This window comes from Excalfactoria chinensis, chromosome 1 (genome assembly GCF_039878825.1).
Source record: "Excalfactoria chinensis isolate bCotChi1 chromosome 1, bCotChi1.hap2, whole genome shotgun sequence".
Lineage (NCBI taxonomy): Eukaryota > Metazoa > Chordata > Aves > Galliformes > Phasianidae > Excalfactoria > Excalfactoria chinensis.
The window spans coordinates 157,175,824-157,193,736 of record NC_092825.1 but is presented as its reverse complement, the minus strand read 5'-3'; the positions used below and the strand labels follow the sequence as shown (position 1 = coordinate 157,193,736).

The 17,913-nt window shown below is 42.4% G+C and overlaps 2 protein-coding genes across 6 annotated transcripts in view; both read left to right on the top strand.

Annotated features, from left to right (window-relative positions):
* Window positions 1-15,492, top strand: CPB2 (carboxypeptidase B2). Its single transcript, XM_072352080.1, has 11 exons — window positions 1-71; window positions 2,820-2,895; window positions 6,624-6,748; window positions 6,856-6,964; window positions 7,515-7,616; window positions 8,162-8,266; window positions 10,161-10,277; window positions 11,047-11,137; window positions 12,979-13,181; window positions 15,093-15,177; window positions 15,308-15,492. The coding sequence occupies exons 1-11, from the start codon at window positions 1-3 to the stop codon at window positions 15,490-15,492; spliced, it is 1,269 nt and encodes a 422-aa protein (XP_072208181.1).
* Window positions 15,493-16,340: 848 nt separating this feature from the next.
* ZC3H13 (zinc finger CCCH-type containing 13) overlaps window positions 16,341-17,913 on the top strand; it is a 45,866-nt gene continuing 44,293 nt past the window's right edge. For 3 of the 5 annotated variants that reach the window (XM_072359184.1, XM_072359175.1, XM_072359164.1), the window contains exon 1: window positions 16,454-16,587. The gene's annotated coding sequence lies outside the window, so the exon portion shown is untranslated. Of the gene's footprint in view, window positions 16,588-17,913 lie in introns of all 5 variants that reach the window. The other 2 variants (XM_072359155.1, XM_072359191.1) reach the window with 2 other exon arrangements.

Here is a 17,913-nt window from a genome sequence, read left to right as displayed (position 1 = left end):
ATGATGATGTACTTGCTCTTTTTTACTCTATTTAACTTGATTCAAGAGAAGCATGCCTTCGCACTTCCAAGGTAAATACCTGCTGTGGCTGTTGGGTTCTTAGTGTGTGATGAGTGGGACAGGGAAAATATTGAGGCACGGTAGTACTGAGTTGCAAAAGAAAACATTTGGCAAATGCTGACATTTATTTATTGCTCTTGTAATTGGATCTGTGGTTCAATTTAATATATAGATGGTGGAGGAAATGAAATTATTCCAAGTCTTCTTTGCATCCATAAATCCCATGTTTTTAATCATATTAAAACTATTCTTTCCAGCCTAAGTGCAAATCAATTCAGTTCATTCCGTGCTTTTGAATGCCAATAAAGGGCATTTGAAACTTAATGGGAAAAAATAATTTGTTTTATTTGCCTTAAAACAAGACCTTAAATGAATTACTTCTTGAGGTAGAAAGAGAAACCATTTCAGAAAGTGCTAACAATCTGTTTTCTTTCTAGAGCAGCTTTTATGACTGTTTTTCCAGTTATAAATCATTTTTGAATAACCATTTTGCATTTGTACAGTGTTTCAGAAGCAGCTTACTATTACCTATTGATAAACTTCCAAAATGCCCTGAAACCAAATAGGTTGTTAAAACATGAGAGCATATGTCAGAGATGAAGACTGCCAAAGTGCTTTTATTTTCTGTATGGGCAAGTGGTTTAAAACCTGTGGTGTCTTAATAGGTAGAACCAAAAAGATAAGTGGTGATATTAAACAAGCGGAACAACCTATAGGAGATGTGATTAAATGCATCGTGCTCTCAGAACCCAAATGCCTACACAAATAAGAACTCACAGCCCTTCTGTGACTCTGTATCCCAAATCAGTGTCGCTCTGCCTTGCAAGCAGGGTCATTTATCTCTGTTTTGTGTTACAATTGTATTTTGTTGTGGATTGCTATGGAGTGGAGGGGTTAAGATAAGAGGGGAATTAAATAAACTTATAGGTGAATTCAGTGGAGCAATATTGCTCTGTGGTGCTTGGAGGCTCATTTATCAAACGTGTAAATAAAACACTGAATTCCTGATCCTTACAGAAGAGTTTGGTATTTCCCACTAGAAAGCATGAGGCTAGCCCTCTCAGCTCCAGTTATGAAAATGTCTAAACTAGCAAGATTTTAAAGGTGATATATTTTATCTGACTTTTTACTTTCACTTGACTGCCAGTGCTGGAGGAATTAATGGTCAGGTATTAAAGTTTATGGTGTGATTGTTGCATCTGGACCTCTAAGAAAAGTACAGAGTCACAGAATCACCAAGGTTGGAAACAAAAAAACCAACTCCAAGATCATCCAGTCCAACCATCCACCTACCAGTATTTCCCCATTAAACCATGTCTTCTAGTACAACATCTTGAACACCTTCAGGGATGGTGCCTCAACCACCTCCCTGAGCAGCCCATTCCAGTGCCTGACCACTCTTTCAGAGAAAAAAAAGCTCCTAACATCCCCTGGAGCAACTTGTGGCTATTCCCTCTAGTCCTGTTGATAGTGATACAAGAGAAGAGGCTGACCCCCACCTTGGCACAACTTCCTTTCAGGCAAGTTATAGAAAGCAAGAAGGTCTCCTCTAGGCCTCCTCTTCTCCAGGCTGAACAATCCCAGTTCCCTCAGCTGCTCCCCATAAGACTTGTGCTTCAGACCCCTCTCTGTTTCTTGACCTTCTCTGGACACACTCCAGGGCCTCAATGCCTTTCTTGAACTGAGGGACCCAAAACTGAACACAGTATTAGAGGTGCAGCCTCACCAGTGCTGAGTACAGAGGTACAACAGAGGTGTTTGTTTTGAAAATGCTGGGAGCTGTGAGCAGAGCCTGGCATGGTGGGGTCACTGGTACCAGAGCACATCAGTGAGAGGGCGGACAGGGAGAGTGGGAATTGTAGCACGAAACTACATACAACATCCCTCTCCCTACCCAGAGAAAAGTCTCTCCCAGACAGAAGAAACAAATTCACTTTTAAGATAGCCCTAAACACAAAGTTTGGCGTGCGCTTGTTTAATGAAATAGTTGAAGTGCCACCCCTGCCTACCTCTGATCACCTTTGGATGCTCTGTCAGATGATGGCTGAGGCAGAAAAAAAGGCTGGCATGTTGTTGGTTCTGCATGAGAAGCAGCAGTGATTGTGTGGAGCCCAGCTAAAAGTAGAAAAGATGAATCACCTGGTTGCCAGATGCTGTCGGGTCTTGGCTTGAAATCAGTCACAACAATGAGTTCTGACAGTCGTGCTACGCAGCTTGAAAGTGCTTGTTTTGAGAGCTCTGTCTGCTTTTTTTTTCCAGCCAGGGCTTGTGGGCACATAGGGCTTCCTTTATGCACTGCCACCAGTGCCATAGGACTGAAAGGATGACAGTCATCCAGCCCTCAGAAAAACAAAATAAGGGCCCAGCATTACCCTGAGTCTCTAATTACCCTGCTTACTTTGTGCACCTGAATTATTTTGTTTTATTCCCATCTCAATGTAATTTTGAACTACATGTCCTGCAGAGTGTTGAAGGGCTGGATTTATCATGGAAATGGGCATTAAGGTAGCGTTCAGATGACAGAGATCTCTTTAAAGAGATAAAGTGCTTTCCCCCTTGCACCGGCTACTCAGCTCTTGCATATATACGACTGACTGGCAGAAGTAGAGGCTGGAATGGAGCTCAGCACCTTCACTATGAAGCTTCTTTGAGTTCATGGCAGACAAGTCAGGGAAGATGAGAAAGATCAAGTCTACTTCCCTAGCTTTGCTCTAGTTCCAAGTGCTTGCACTTCACCTAAATACCTTCGTTTTTTTCAGAGATGAAGTTTTGTGGGCTTTTCCAAAAACAGACAAACAGGCTGAAGACCTTCAGAGTTTACTGAACACCACCGAGGTAAATGTTTCCCAGTGTCTGTCTGGTCTCTACCACAAACTCTACTGATTGCTTCATAATGCTATAGCAGTGCATTATATCAGCTCAGACTTCTGCATTTGATTTTGTGTACCAAGACACTGCAAAATTGGTAAAGCAGCAGCATAAAGTAAGTAGAAAACATATTTGCTAGGAGACCTTGGCACATTAGTTCAATCTTGACCAATGTGACTTGCACAGCTTTGAAGACAGGAATTGAATTTACGATATAAATAGATAGTTTTCTTAAAGCAGCATCTTATTCACATTCTAAGTCTGTTAAGCAATACATTTTCATTATTTCAATCTTTCATTCAGTAGGAGTACTCAGTTTAAGTGAGGCATCTCTTCCTTTTCAAAAGCATTTCCCCAATCACATCCTCACAGTTTGAAGCCAACAGCCAACACTTCACAACAAAAGGTGCAATGTTTCCCTTGGCCAACATAATTTTTAGGATGATTGAGGATGTGTCTCAGATGACTGAGAGTTTTTGACACCGCCCAGGTCCCGTCTTTCTCTGTCATCTGCTGTCTTTCCTAGCATCGTACCCTTCAGTTCATACAAACCTTCATATCACTTTGCTCTTTTCCATCTCCACAGGTCAACTCAAATATTCATCTCCTTTCTTGTAACAAAATAGATCTCCCCTCCTCCATCTTTTCATCAGTACTGTCATTCATCACTTTCTTATGTACAAGAGCCTCAACAAGCCAAGAAGAGAGAGGGAAAGGTGAAAGGGAAAGGGAAAGGAAAAGGAAAAGGCAAGGGAAGGGGAAACAGTCACAAAACATAGTCCTCATGGGGGACTTCAGCTATGCTGATATCTTTAGGAGGGTCAACACAGTAGGGCACCAGCAATCAAAGAGGTTCCTGGAATGTGTTGATGATAACTTCCTCTTCCAAGTGGTACAGGAGCCCATGAGATAATGTGCTATGCTGGACCTTGTCCTCAACAATGAGGAGGGGCTGGTGAGTAATGTGAAGCCCAAGGGCAGCCTTGGCTGTAGTGATCACAAATTGATGGAGTTCAAGATTCTTAGGGCATCAAAGAGAGTGTACAGCAAGCTTGCTATTCTGGACTTAAGGAGAGCAGACTTCAAACTCTTCTGAGAATTGCTTGGCAGGGTGACATGGGATAAAGACCTGGAGGGAAGAGGGGCCCAATAAAGCTGGTCAGTATTCAAGGACCATCTCCTCCAAGCCAGAAGCAGTACATCCCAAGAAAGAAGAAGGTGGATAAGAATGCCAGGAGGCCTCTGTGGATCAACAAGGAGTTCCTTGACTTACTTTGTCATAAGAAAAAAAGTCGATAGGAAGTGGAAGCAGGAATGGGTTACTTGGGAGGACTATGAAGAAGCTGTCAGAGCAGTCAGGGATCAGGTTAGGAAAGCTAAAACCCAGGTAGAATTAAATCTTGGTATAGCAATGATAAAAGGAAGGCTGGGGAAGATGTGGGCCCTCTCCATAAGGATACCAGAGACCTGGTCACAAGAGATATGGAGAAAGCTGAGATACTCAGTGACTTCTTTGCCTCAGTCTTCACCAGCAAGGGCTCTAGCTACACCACCCAACTTGCAGAAAGCAAAGGTAGGAAGTGGGAGAGGAAAGATCTGCCCACTGTGAAGATCAAGTTCAAGACCATCTAAAGAAGCTGAAGGTGCAAAAGTCCATGGGACCCAATGAAATTTATCCACAGAGATCTGGCAGATGAAGTTGCCAAGCTGCTATTCATCACATTTGAAAAGCTGTGGCAGTCTGGTAAAGTTCCCACTGACTGGGAAAGGGGAAACATAACCCTCAATTTCAAGAATGGAAAAAAAGAAGATCCGGGGAACTACAGGCCAGTCAGTTTCATCTCTACACCTGGCAAGATCATACAATCACAGAATCATAGAATGGCTTGAGAGTAGCCCTAAAGAGAAGGATTTGGGGGTGTCAGTTGATTAAAAAGCTGGACATGAGCTGGCAATGTGTGCTTGCAGCTCAGAAGGCCAACTGTATTCTAGGCTGCATCAAGAGAAGTGTGACTGATAGGGCACGTGAAGTCTCCCTCTACTTTGCTCTTGTGAGACTCCACCTGTAGTACTGTGTCCAGTTCTGGGGCCCTCAACACAATAAAGACACTGAGCTGTTGGAGTGGGTCCAGAGGAGGGCCACAAAGATGATCAGAGAAAAGGAAATGTAGTGGGGAGATGGAGAGGGAAGATACTAATGGTACCTCCCAACAAATCATCTTGATTACAATATGGCAACAAACAAACAAAACCAAAAAACACCAGGCAACTGAAAATTATCATCTTACACAAAGAATCATATAGCTCACAGGCTGCAGGTAGCTTTCACCAGAAGATCCAGATGCAGGAACGCTTAGACTGAGTCTTTGGTAGCTGCCCTGGGGGAAGTATTGACCATTGCTAATGATGGTTAAAGAAACTAATTATCATATGCATTATGAAAACTTGCCCATAACCCCCATTCATTGCTCCTCTGTTACCTCAGCTATGTCAGAATCAAGTTCCTTACTTTCCTCATTCTCAATTTAAAGAATGCCTACATCAATGAGAAACTAAATCTGAACTGGTATATGTGAACATGAATGTCACGACAGTCCAGGCCATGGGGAAATCGGTGCTGGTGAGCTAAGCATCACTCTTGCTTCTTGGATGCTTTTTCCAAGCAATGTTGAACTATGTGATGCTGCCGCTACCCTGCTGATAATGTCTGAGATGGCTCTGGAGTTGATGACATGCATACGGCACGCAGCAGTCATACACCTGGGGCACAATTGTTGCTCCAAAATCTTGATTGAAAACATGGGAGAGTTCTCTATATGGATTTGCAGATAGATTCTGTCTGAGAAATGAGTGAGGTAAACATTTGACAGCTGACATAGGCCTGGAAACATAGTGCCCTAAGTAGAACATAATATTACTGGTGCAATTGAAAGGAATAAAATAAACACTGCTGTCTAGTGACTCCAGGCTGCATCTCTTTAAAAACACATCCAAGAATGATGGTGACCTTTTTCACATTGTAAATTCACATTGTAAAGTCATGCATAACTTTCTGTTCGCTGTCGCTCCTAGATCTTTCGCTATTACTTCTCCCAAAGTTTCATTCTCTTATTTAATATGTCGGCTTCTGATTTTATTATTGTGTAAGATTTAATTTTGCCAAGAAGAATCTCATTTTCTTATTTTCTTCCAGTTTCTAATCTCTGTATTGCTGCTTCATCTTGACTTATACTCAAACCTCTTCTGGCATTTATTTCCTCCCTGATCAAAGTAATCAGTGAATACAATAAGTACAAAGACTGGTCTGATCTTCATTAATTCTCCAAATACCCTCAGGGAAAATAACTCTCGGCAGACTTGAAAATGTGTAACATCATAATGGGCTAAACATATCTGTTATCCTAGAAATGCTATCTCAGTAAAGGTTATGTTCCTGTCTTTGTTCTTGATTTATGAATTTATGTGCAGAAGTCATTATAAAAAATCCTTAAATACACACATTTCATTTCCAGCAGTAGCAGAATGCTATAACACAACGCACATTAAACCGCTTTTTATAAGCAGTCTCTTAAATTGAAAACATATGCTTCGATTATTTGCAAAATACTTATTAAATGTTAGTATTTTTTTTTCTTTCCTTTGTTAAAAAGAAAGTAAAAATAAAAAGAGATAAAATGTTCCTGGAAACTTTGCAGGTCATTCTCTGGCAACCTGTTGTGGTTGAAAATATCCAGAAGGACCAAGAAGTCCATTTCTATGTCAATGCATCCAGTACAAACAGAATAAAAGCTGGTTTAAGGCAACTGACCATCCTACACAAGTATGTATATTTATTGCTTGTCAGTAATGTTTCAGTGCACTTGTTTGGAAACACTGTTTTTTATCAGGAAGTCGTGCTTTTTCTTTGCTTTTTTTTTTTCTTCATAGAGTTTTGATGGGAGATGTTCAAGGACTTATTGAAAAACAGACACTCAATGACACAGTCAACCCACGCAGTTCTTCATCATATTATGAAAACTACCATTCTATGACAGAAGTAAGATACTGTCGTTGTAATCCTCAGTAGATTCATTTAAGGGGTGAAATCTGTCTCATGGTTAAGACAGAAGACAGGGAAAGGAACCATCAACAGGTAAATAATGATCACTGTATTGCTCAGTCACTGAGAACTGTAATTAGTGTGATGCCTATATAAAGGAGGAACAAAGCACCAGACAAAATCTGTTACACATGCATTACCTCAAACCGCCACTCAAATGCAGCCTACTCAGAAGCAAAATGCAGCAGCAAAGTACCACATACTTAAACATCTGAAGCATGGAGTGAATAATATTTTAACCAAATAAAACTGAAGAGGAATTTTAGGGCTATTCTTAGACTGTGTTGTGACTATATCTCACTGTTTGTTTCAGGAGAAGTCAGTTGGCAAAAGGTCATTGGTCTGAACTGCTAGCTTTTCTTTTCAGTCAGCTAAAGAGGCAGGATTTGGGGAGGAACAATGAATTCAGGTCCAGACCACTTTCAGAAATAAGGGAAAACAACATGGAAAAGATCTATTTACTACTTGTTTCACTTCATCTTTGCAGATCTATCACTGGATGGAAGAAACAGTGAGAGTCCATTCTGACCTACTTGAGAAAATTTATATTGGATCATCATATGAAAAACGACCACTTTATGTCTTGAAGGTACAGTTTTATCTTACTGGTACTAATGTAAGAAAGTGATGGGGTTTGGCCCTAACATTTTCTTAAATCTATATTTAAATGCACATTTCAACAATGTGTAAATGTTTGCCTTAGAAGTCTGCCAGGTTCTTCAGATAAGATGCCATTACGCTAGATAAAGGCATTTGGACATGTTGGATCATAAAGAAGTCACCACATCTAGGCCATCCTGCAAAGGCATGATATATTGGCATGGTAGATAACCTTCCTCCACTGACTAAAACACCAAATGATCTGTTGCCCTGAATAGATGGTGATCTGATCTCTTGGCATGAGGGCCTGGTGCCGTCATTGTGTCTATGTCAGGAGCTTGCTGCAGACAGCCCTAATATGGCCCTCTGCCCATGTGTGAACATACATGAGAGCAGTACCCTGGTCCAGGAACAATTTAAGCACTACCCATGAGACAGAAGCTTCTTTTTCCACCTTGGTTACCCTTTTTGCTTCTACTTCTATGTGCTACATTTTACAGTAGCATCATTTTAATATAATTTCTCTGTTGTCAGCTTTCTAAAAGGCAGGAGAACCCCAAAAGTGCTATATGGATTGACTGTGGTATCCATGCTAGAGAATGGATTTCTCCTGCTTTCTGCCTGTGGTTCATAGGCCATGTGAGTAAACACTATATCTGGTTACCATTTTCAGAGCAAAGAAAAATAATTTAAAGCCAATCACCCTCTCTTTCCGTTTTCACTCTAAGTTCTGTAACATCTTAATCCATTCACTTTCACAGTACCAACATCAGTTTTATGCCTAAGATAAACATGTAGCAGTGAACGTGTTTGTGTATGTAGGTGTATATCAGCAGATGGAGGTATGTAAGGGATAGACAAATGGATCAAGTGCAAAACAGTTCAGAGAGATCCTAAGGTATGTCTGTTGAAGTACATGGACCAACAACCCTTAGCCACCTGCACAGCACCCATTCATGATGGGATGACAATACACTTTGGGCTTAGCAAGAACAGCCCTCACTTGCAGCCCCAGACCAACACTCGTATCTAATCTTTGGTATCTTTAATATCTACACTGCTCAGGGTACAGAACAAATGTATGCCAAAAGACACCAGATCCATGGTTTGCACTCTTAATTTTTGAATTTGAGGCATCTCAACTTGTGATGTTGAATTGATGGCCCATTTCTTTGTACGGTCTAAGGAAAAGTCTTCTAAAGCCCATATGTCTAAGACAAGGTTGCCCAGGTTGCTCATTTAATGTGCTGAAACATTATTTATCGTTATTTTTCATAAAAGCAAAGTTCAAAGTTCACAATCAATATAAATTAAATGAGATTGAGATCTCACCATCACCAGCACTGTAGTCAGAGTAACAGCAAAGATGAGTCCTTAAAATATGAAATATGGTTTGTCCATGATGGAACTAAATGATGATGATAAGAAATGTGCTCATTTTTGCTCTTAGTCACAACAATTAAACCTCAACAACAACAACCTTTTAAAGGAGATTGCAGGAGTTAGGAACAGGCAAAGCTGAATGTACCTTCTGACCCACTCATAATCCCAGCCTGCAAGGTTCCCTTAGAGAGAAATGTATCTGCCCTTTTCACGCTGCTCCAGATAATTACCAGCTATGCTGTCAGTTTGGCAATGACATGTCCCTGCAGCATTTTTCAGAATTAACAAGCTGAGCATTTAGCTTCTCCATCCCCTTGATCTGATCTACACGTTTTAAACTCAAGTTTTATTTCTGTATCACTTCATGAAGTAACGTTTTAAAACTTGACATTAATACCCACCTGCACACACATTAAAATCAGTAGCTCTCTGTGGTGAATAGTAGACATTCTTCATAAGGTTTCCATTCTTTACCATTTAATTTTGTTGTTAGGTTGTAGAAAGATTGACGTTTCTCTTTTGAGTCACAGAAAGTCCATTGCCTGAGGAAAATGGGGAAGGGTTTAAAATGAAAGAACGTGCTTTAAGTAAGGCATAAAGAAATATATAAATATATATATATATCTCCCTCTTTATATGATATAGACTTAATCTATCCCAATAGTTTAAAAACCCTCACTTATCCAAATTAAAATCCATGCCTGGGTAGTGGACAACCAACCAGGTTAGGTATTATCAAAGCAAAGCCTTCAAAATGAGCTGTGAGGAAAAACTAGCAATGTAGCTTGCTCCCTGCATACAAGTGCACTGAACTTATAATGAAGCCAGTGGAAATAATGTTATGTATAGCAGCTACTCGAAAAGTTATTTCCTGTTTTTTCTGCTTGCTTTATTTTTTGCTACCTTTGTGTTATTTTGAGAGGGAGGGTGTGTTCCTACTATTTGTACAAGCAGTGAAAGATCAAACCTTCCTACTAATAGGCTTCAACTCTATCTATCTCATCACCACCTGTAAATAATAAAAGACTACAATGTGAACGACCGATGTGATAATTGCTGTTATTTGCCACAGGCCTCCAGGTGCCTTCCTAGGAAGGTAAGAAAGCCATCATTATGAATGCTTTCAGTAAGATCTTTCTGTGTTTTATAGGCAATCCATTTGCGTGAGAGAGATCGAATCATGACAACACTTCTGGAGCACTTTGATTTCTATGTCATGCCCGTGATGAATGTGGATGGCTATGAGTACACATGGAGCAAACCCTCTGTATGTAGAGATTTTCTGACTGATTGGAACACACTGACACGCTGTTTAGAGGAACTATCACTGTGTGTGTCTAGGGCACAATTTCCATCCTAGAATTACATGCCCCAGATTCTTCATCTGTGCTTGGAATTTCTGCATCTCTGCCCTATTTAAACCACAACAAATCCTGAAACTAAGTGATGTGTGAATCATAGTACTTTTGCATCTTCCAAGATGCTGGAAATGCAACTGAAACAACTGAAGCTGGGATTTTTAAGCTTCCAGATGTCAGGCAATGCCTTTGCAAAGCTGCAAATCCAGCACAAACTGAATAACACGATGCATCAGAGACTACAGTCAGTAATTCACTTCTTTCTCCTGTGCAACAGTTCAGTTCTCGGAGTGCTTTCATTTCACTCTTTTGATCTTCAACCCAGTTTGGCTTCTATTTTCCATCTTTACGCATGCTGCTAGCACTGTACAGAAAGATAGGACTTGGGCTTGTAAACTCACACCTGGCTAAACAGTGTGGCTTCTCCCCTTCGCCTACCGTCTCAACCCATTGAAATCAGAGCAGATGTGACTAATTCTCACCTTACACGACACCTCTTTTCATTGTAAAGTCTCACTGGCAACGATATTGTGGTTTTATAATCTTCCTTGGCCTCCCATCCCTTCACTGGCATGTGGCCTCTGTAGAGATACAAGTGGGAAGTCATCACTCTCAGCTAAGTGAGATGCTGCCCTCATTTTTCACAGCTGGATGTGATTTATTTGTCTCTCTTCACAGAATCGGCTGTGGAGAAAGAGCCGCTCATCGCACAGTAACAGTGGCTGCATTGGTACTGACATGAACAGGAACTTCGATGCACGGTGGTGTGGTATGACCTCATTTCCTTTCTGTTGTACCCCTACTGCACAAGCAGTGCAGGCTATGGTGGGAAAGGAGGACAGAGGGAAGAAGTGGTTCTTATGATGTCACTCAAAGCTTACTTACTGTACCACCTGCACTATATAAACAGGGCCACCTTAGTCCTTCAGTGATTCTTAACTAACCAAGATTTCTTGGCTCTCAGCATAGACCCATAGAATTGCTCAGGTTGGAAAAGATCTTAAAGATCATCAAGTCCAACCATGACCTGACCATACTACCCTGACTCTAACAACACTCTGCTAAATCACATCCCTGAGTACCACATCCAAACGGTTTTTAAACACATCCAGGGATGGTGACTCAACCACCTCCCTGGGCAGCCTATTTCAGTGCTTAACAACCCATTCTGTAAAGAAACATTTCCTGATATCCAACCTAAACTTACCCTGATGCAACTTGAGGACATTTCCCCTTGTCCTGTCACCTGTCACCAGTGAGAAGAGACCAACCCCACTCCCACTGTAAGCACTTTACAGTTAGTGGAAGAGAGTAATAAAGTCTCCCCTTAACCTCCTTTTCCCCAGACTAAACAGCCCCAGCTCCCTCAGTGTCTCCTCATAGGGCATATTCTCCAAGCCCTTCACAAGCCTCACTGCCCTTCTCTGGACCTGCTCCAGCACCTCCATGTCCTTTCTGTACTGAGGTGCTCAAAACTGAACACAGTACTTGAGGTGAGGCCTTGACAACACCAAATACAGGGGCAGGACGACTTCCCTAGTTCTGCTCACCACATCATTCCTGATACAAGCCAGGATGCCATTGGCCTTCTTGGCCACCTGGGCACACTGCTGGCTCTTATTCAGGTGACTGTCCATCAGTACACCAAGGTCCCTTTCCATCAGGCAGTTTTCCAGCCACACCTCCCCAAGCCTGTAGGGTTGCCTGGGGTTGTTGTGACCAAAAAGCAAGAGCCAACACTTGGCCCTATTGAAGCTCATACAGTTTACCTTGGCCCATCCATCCAGTCTATCCAGGTCCCTCTGTAGTGCCTTTCTCCCTTCTGGGAGAACAACATTCCCTCCCAACTTGGTGTCATAAAGGCTTTGTTGTCAAGGCTATCTCATTTTACTTACCCACTTAGTGCTTGATAGATTTTTAATATTCTGCAGAACAGCTATCTTAAAACATTATAGATCAGGTCTGGATTCACTTAATATTGTCACTAATGCTCTGCATGACTTTTAGCAAGGTAACTAGAGACTTGTATGTGGAGACCTGCTGAATTTGCTCTGATCTTTAAACTCAAGAGAGGAACAACGTTCAAATTGTTTCTATCCACAATCCTATTTTATCAGAATAAATTACGTTTTTAACAGTGAAGTCTGATATCTCAAACTAACAGGTTTGTCCGTCCATTGCTAAACTGGGAATAAAGATGCTTCCTTATCTGTGGCAAACATTTCTTTTTTTCAGACACAAAGGTTGACATTTAACAATAAATATCCTGGCTGCTTCCAGAAACCAATTCAGTCTTATCGTGAAGATATCAAAAGTGGTAGAATCTAGTTGACATCTTACTAACTCGTTCCAGTGCATAGTTTTATTTGTTCTCCAACATTTGTCTCATTACTTTTCATTTGATTTGTGTTTCTTCAACTTTCAATCAGCAGCTGGCTTTCCTCCTTGAGATTAACTAAACCCTTAGAATTAGGGATCTTGTTCCTATAGTACTGTTAGATTTCAAGAAGGCATCTCACAACCTTGTTCCTGACAAATTTAAAGAGATGGGATTGCTTTCATCTTCTTCTTTAGGACTTTTTATTTAGCCTGTATTCTCTTTTCTTACAGGTAGAGGAGCATCTCCCAATGAGTGCTACGAGACATACTGTGGACCATATCCAGAGTCTGAACCCGAAGTGAAAGCCGTGGCTCGCTTTATCAGAGATCATAAAGATATCATTAAAGCATATATAACAATGCACTCTTACTCCCAGATGGTATTGTTTCCATATTCTTACACAATGGACAAAAGCAAAGACCACGATGAGCTGGTAAATCCCTCTTCCTTAAGTTTCACATTTCAGAACTTCTTATCCTGTTCGGTTAGGACCGTAATGAGGGAATCACAACGTTATGAAGATTGAGAAATAGGAAATGAGCCTTTTCCTTCCATTCTTAAGAACTTACAGGGTTTCTGGGCTAGTCTATCAGTGTGCAAGCCAGACAGCTACTTTTGAAGACTGTGGGAAAACTGAAATGCTTATTCCACATTGTTAGCATATCATCAGTCAATGGTACTTTGAAGCTGATGGGGAAAAAAAGAGCAGAGTCACAGTTTTAGAAGACCTTGAAAGGACATCTTTGTAAATCTGTGCTTAAATTGCATGGTTTGCATGCATATAATCACAGGTGGCTATGCTGTATGGAAGCACTTGGGCATGCCATTCTTAAAAATACACCCCACACTCGTATGCAATGAGGTGATCTGGCGAATACTCACTATTTTTATTAAAGGCTGTTTGCTAGAGTTACTTATTTAAAATGATAGATAGCTTAGAAATATTCTTTTATATATCTCTACAGTGAGAGTGGGGCAGGTCTCTTCTCACTAGTGACAAGTGACAGGACGAGGGGAAATGGCCTCAAGTTGCGCCAGGGCAAGTTCAGGTTGGATATTAGGAAGAACTTCTTTACAGAAAGGGTGGTTAGGTACTGGAATAGGCTCCCTAGGGAGGTGGTTGAATCGCCATCCCTGGATGTGTTTAAGAGCCGTTTGGATGTGGTACTCAGGGATATGATTTAGCAGAGGTTGTTGTTTTTTTTTTTAGAGATGGGGTACTGGTTAGGCTGCGGTTGGACTTGATCTTCAAGGTCTTTTCCAACCTGGATAATTCTATGATTCTATGATTCTATGATTCTATGATTTAAAGACATTGAGTCCCCTAGAGCAAAGAATTCCACCTCTCACACTTCCTAGGTTTCTTGCAGTGGTCCTAGGCTCCAAGTGCTGAGGCAACAAGCTCTTTTATTTGAAACAAGGGCTCTTGTGTAGCACTAAAAATGGACCAGAAATGGGGTAAAATCTGATTCTTTGGGATTCGTTATATGGCAAGAAAGCACATGCCTAAGGTACACGTGATATCTTCTACAAGGGACAGAGAGTAGAAGGCTATAAAGATACAGGGTTGACATTTGCACACGCTGGTGGTGATCCAATTACTGTTGTCATTTTTAACCCTATGCACCACCTATGATACTTAAGATATATATATATTTAAACTTCATGTTCCATGGATAAGAGGACTGTAAAAAGCACACAATATATGCAATGGAAGCATCCCATTTTGACAAAGCTCCAGACAGTCCAATGTTGTGTTTCCATTGCTGACCACTGGCAGTGCATTCAGGAGGAAGGAAAAAAATCCAGCGATGTAAATACAGACTAAGAACAAACTATTCCCAAACAACACATACTCCTATGCTGTCTTGGTAACTTGGTACTTAAACAAACTGTTTCATACGCCTACATTAAAGAAATGCATTGTGACTGGAAAGCAGAAAGAGATGCACTAATTCTGGGCATTTAGTCCTCTACGTGGCTTACGTGCAGAACTTTGTCAATGCAAACATTTGCTGCTGTTCTTGTCAATACGAAATGAATCATCAGTGACTTAAATACCATGGTGGAGAAGCAAAAATATGAGACAAGTGGGAATAAATACCCTGGCAATTATTTGCTGCCTGAAGTGGGTGGCAAGATCCAAGGTATAGTTTTATCTACAGTAGGAAAGTAATTTCAGCACAGGCTTACGCTGAAAATTTTAATGACATTTTGCGGGTTCTCTGGAGACTTTTATACACATGTTTAAGTAAGATGAGATCCTTAGCGTGGTGTAAATAAATCCTAACTGAACATATATAATAACAAGGCTATAAAGCTAATAATGCTTTATTAATTTCAGGAAAGTCTGGCAAAGAAAGCAGCTAATGCTATAAGGAGAGCAACAAAGAAGATTTATAAACCTGGTCCTGGTGCACAAACAATCTGTAAGTACTATTTTTTATTATGACAATAAGCACGACACCATATGCTCGTTAGCAACAGGAAATAGCTTCTGAACTGAAAATATAAGCTCTGTTTTCAGGTAACTTATCTTTTTCTCCTTTCATTATACAGATTTAGCTCCTGGAGGTTCAGATGACTGGGCTTATGATCTTGGCATTAAATATTCTTTTACCATTGAGCTTCGGGACACAGGAACTTATGGATTTTTGCTCCCTTCTGCACAGATCAGGCCAACCTGCATAGAAGCACTTTCTGCTGTCAAAGAGATCGCTCAACATGTTCTTCAAAACTTGTAACACTGAGAATCATCTATTCCAGCATGACTATATTTAGGTAGCTCAAATAACAATTACAAAGGTTGCTGCTTTACTACATTTATTTTATACATGTAAAAACCCCAATAACAACTACACCCCTTACACTTCATTCTAGAATATCTCAAACTTTTCCAGCCATACTTAAGTACTTGTGTTTACAGCAGTAGGTCAGTGCAACTCCTATAAGGACAGCAAAACAGATAGCAACAGTGCTGTAAATAAAACATCTGTATCAATCAAGTATGTTACAATCCCAATAAGAAAGGCACGCAGAGTTTTTAAGGTATCAATGAAAATGTTATTTATTGGATCTAACACTGTAAGGGGAAAATGGTATGGACAGTCTTACATCCTTTTAGATTGTGGGAACCCCAGGTGTAGCAGGGATCTGCAAAGAATGCAGGGCAGACCACAGCTATAGAAGACGAGGGGATTGAGTAGGAACAATGGGAACCCACAGTGGGATCAACTGCACACTCAGCAAGCCTGCTGATGGCACCGAGCTGAGCACTGTGGTTGATACACCCAAGGGATGGGTTACCATCCAGATAGACCTAGACAGGCTTTAGCAGTGGGCCCAGGTGAACCTCATGAGGTTCAACAAAGCCAAGTGCAAGAGCTTGCAACTGGGTCATGGAAACCTTCACTGTGAGTGCAAGCTGGGGTCTTTACAGTCAGGGTGATGAGGCAGTGGGTCAGGTTGCTCAGCAAGGTGGTGGATATCCTCCTCTCATGCCCTACAGGCATCTAGGCCCACCCCTCGCCATCATGGCGACGCCTCCACTTCCGCTCTCGCTCCCGCCCCCTCCGACGCCACCACCGCCGGGCGGCGCAGGGGCCGCCGGGAGGGCAGCGCAGCCGGGCGCAGCGCGGCCCCGTGGCGCGGGGCAGGGCGGGAGCGGTAGCGGCGGCGCCGTGGGGCTGGGGGAGCGGCGGCGCTCCCTGCCTTCCTCTCCGCGTCGCTCCGCGCTCAGGCCCGGGAGGACGGACTCCCCCCTCACCCCCTCCCACCCTCTCCGCCCCGGGCGGCGGCGGAGGAGGCGGCGGGGAGCGGCGCGGCAGCGGAAGGAGCAGGTGAGTGCGGCGGAGCGGCCGGGGTGCGGGAGGGCCGTGAGGGAGCGGTGGGGGGGGGGGGGTAAGGAGGCGCGGGGCCCGCTCGGGATGCTGACTCTGCAGGCGGCTCGTCGAGGCCTCCCACGTTCTCGGCTCTGGGCTGTTTGTGTGGCTCCTTTTGTCTTTGCCGTCAATCGGCCCCTTCTCCCGCTCTCTAACCGTGAGGGAGTTTTTGCTTTGTCAGATTGCCAACTGCCTGGAGTGTACACAATAACCGTCCCCCTCCCCTCCCAACCTCCACCCCCAGATCCCCCTCACAGCGTAGGGCTTCCCTGTGGGGCGGTCTGCCCCGCCCTCGCTTCGCCTCTGTGTTGGATCCCCGCCCCAGAACCCCCGTTTCCTTTCTCCTCTCCGCCAGGTATGCGAGCAGCAGGTCGGCAGGGAGGCACGGCCTTGCTGTGGGGGTTCACCCTGCTGCCTGTCCGCAGGACGGAGCGGGCAGAGCGATCCTGCTGACCCCTCTGCTCAGCTCGTTAGCTGGGGTGAGGCAGTGTGCCACTTGTTAACGTGGCCATCAGAATACAGCTTGGAGGTAATGGGTGACCAGCATGCTTAGTATCATACCATAGAGTTATAGAATGGCTTAGTTTGGAAGGAATCTCAAAGGTCACCTGGTTTTAGTCTCCGAAGAAGGCTGAGACATCTTCTGGTAGGAAGGGACTTAGGTGAGGTATGGAGTACTGCATACCTACTGTTGTCATCCTCAGGCCTTGTTCGTTTATGTATTAAAACAAAGAAAGCTAATCAAGATTTTATATTGGTGAGAATGTAGTTGGCAGGTTTGTATCATCCCTATTGGAAACATCATACATTAAATTAGTGATAGCTTCAGGTTGAAATGCTGATGGGTTAACATCTTGTGGCGGTAGAATAAGAATAATTTCTATCAGACAGGCTTCTTAGTTGAAATTGAAAGCTGCTAGGCTGACATCCCATAGAGATAAAAACAAGCTTTGGAATCTTGAAAATTATTTAGCTACCCATTTTACTGCTTCTAGCACTATTTTTAGGTAGTGAAACTATGGGACTTCTTCAGGTATCGCTGTTTGATTAGCGTTGTGATGTGGAAATGTGAACATTGTGATTAGAGGCAAAAGCCTTTCAGCTCCAACCTCTTCACTGGGTAAAATGGAGGGCAGCTCTGGCACCTTCCTCTTGTCAAGCTTTTATTAAGTCATTAGTGGTTGTCAACTATTTAATTAATCCCGGAGTGTTGCAATCAGTTTGTGTCCTAAGTTCTATCAGAGTTTCATTTCCAAGATTGGATTGCTGCTTTGAATGTATATT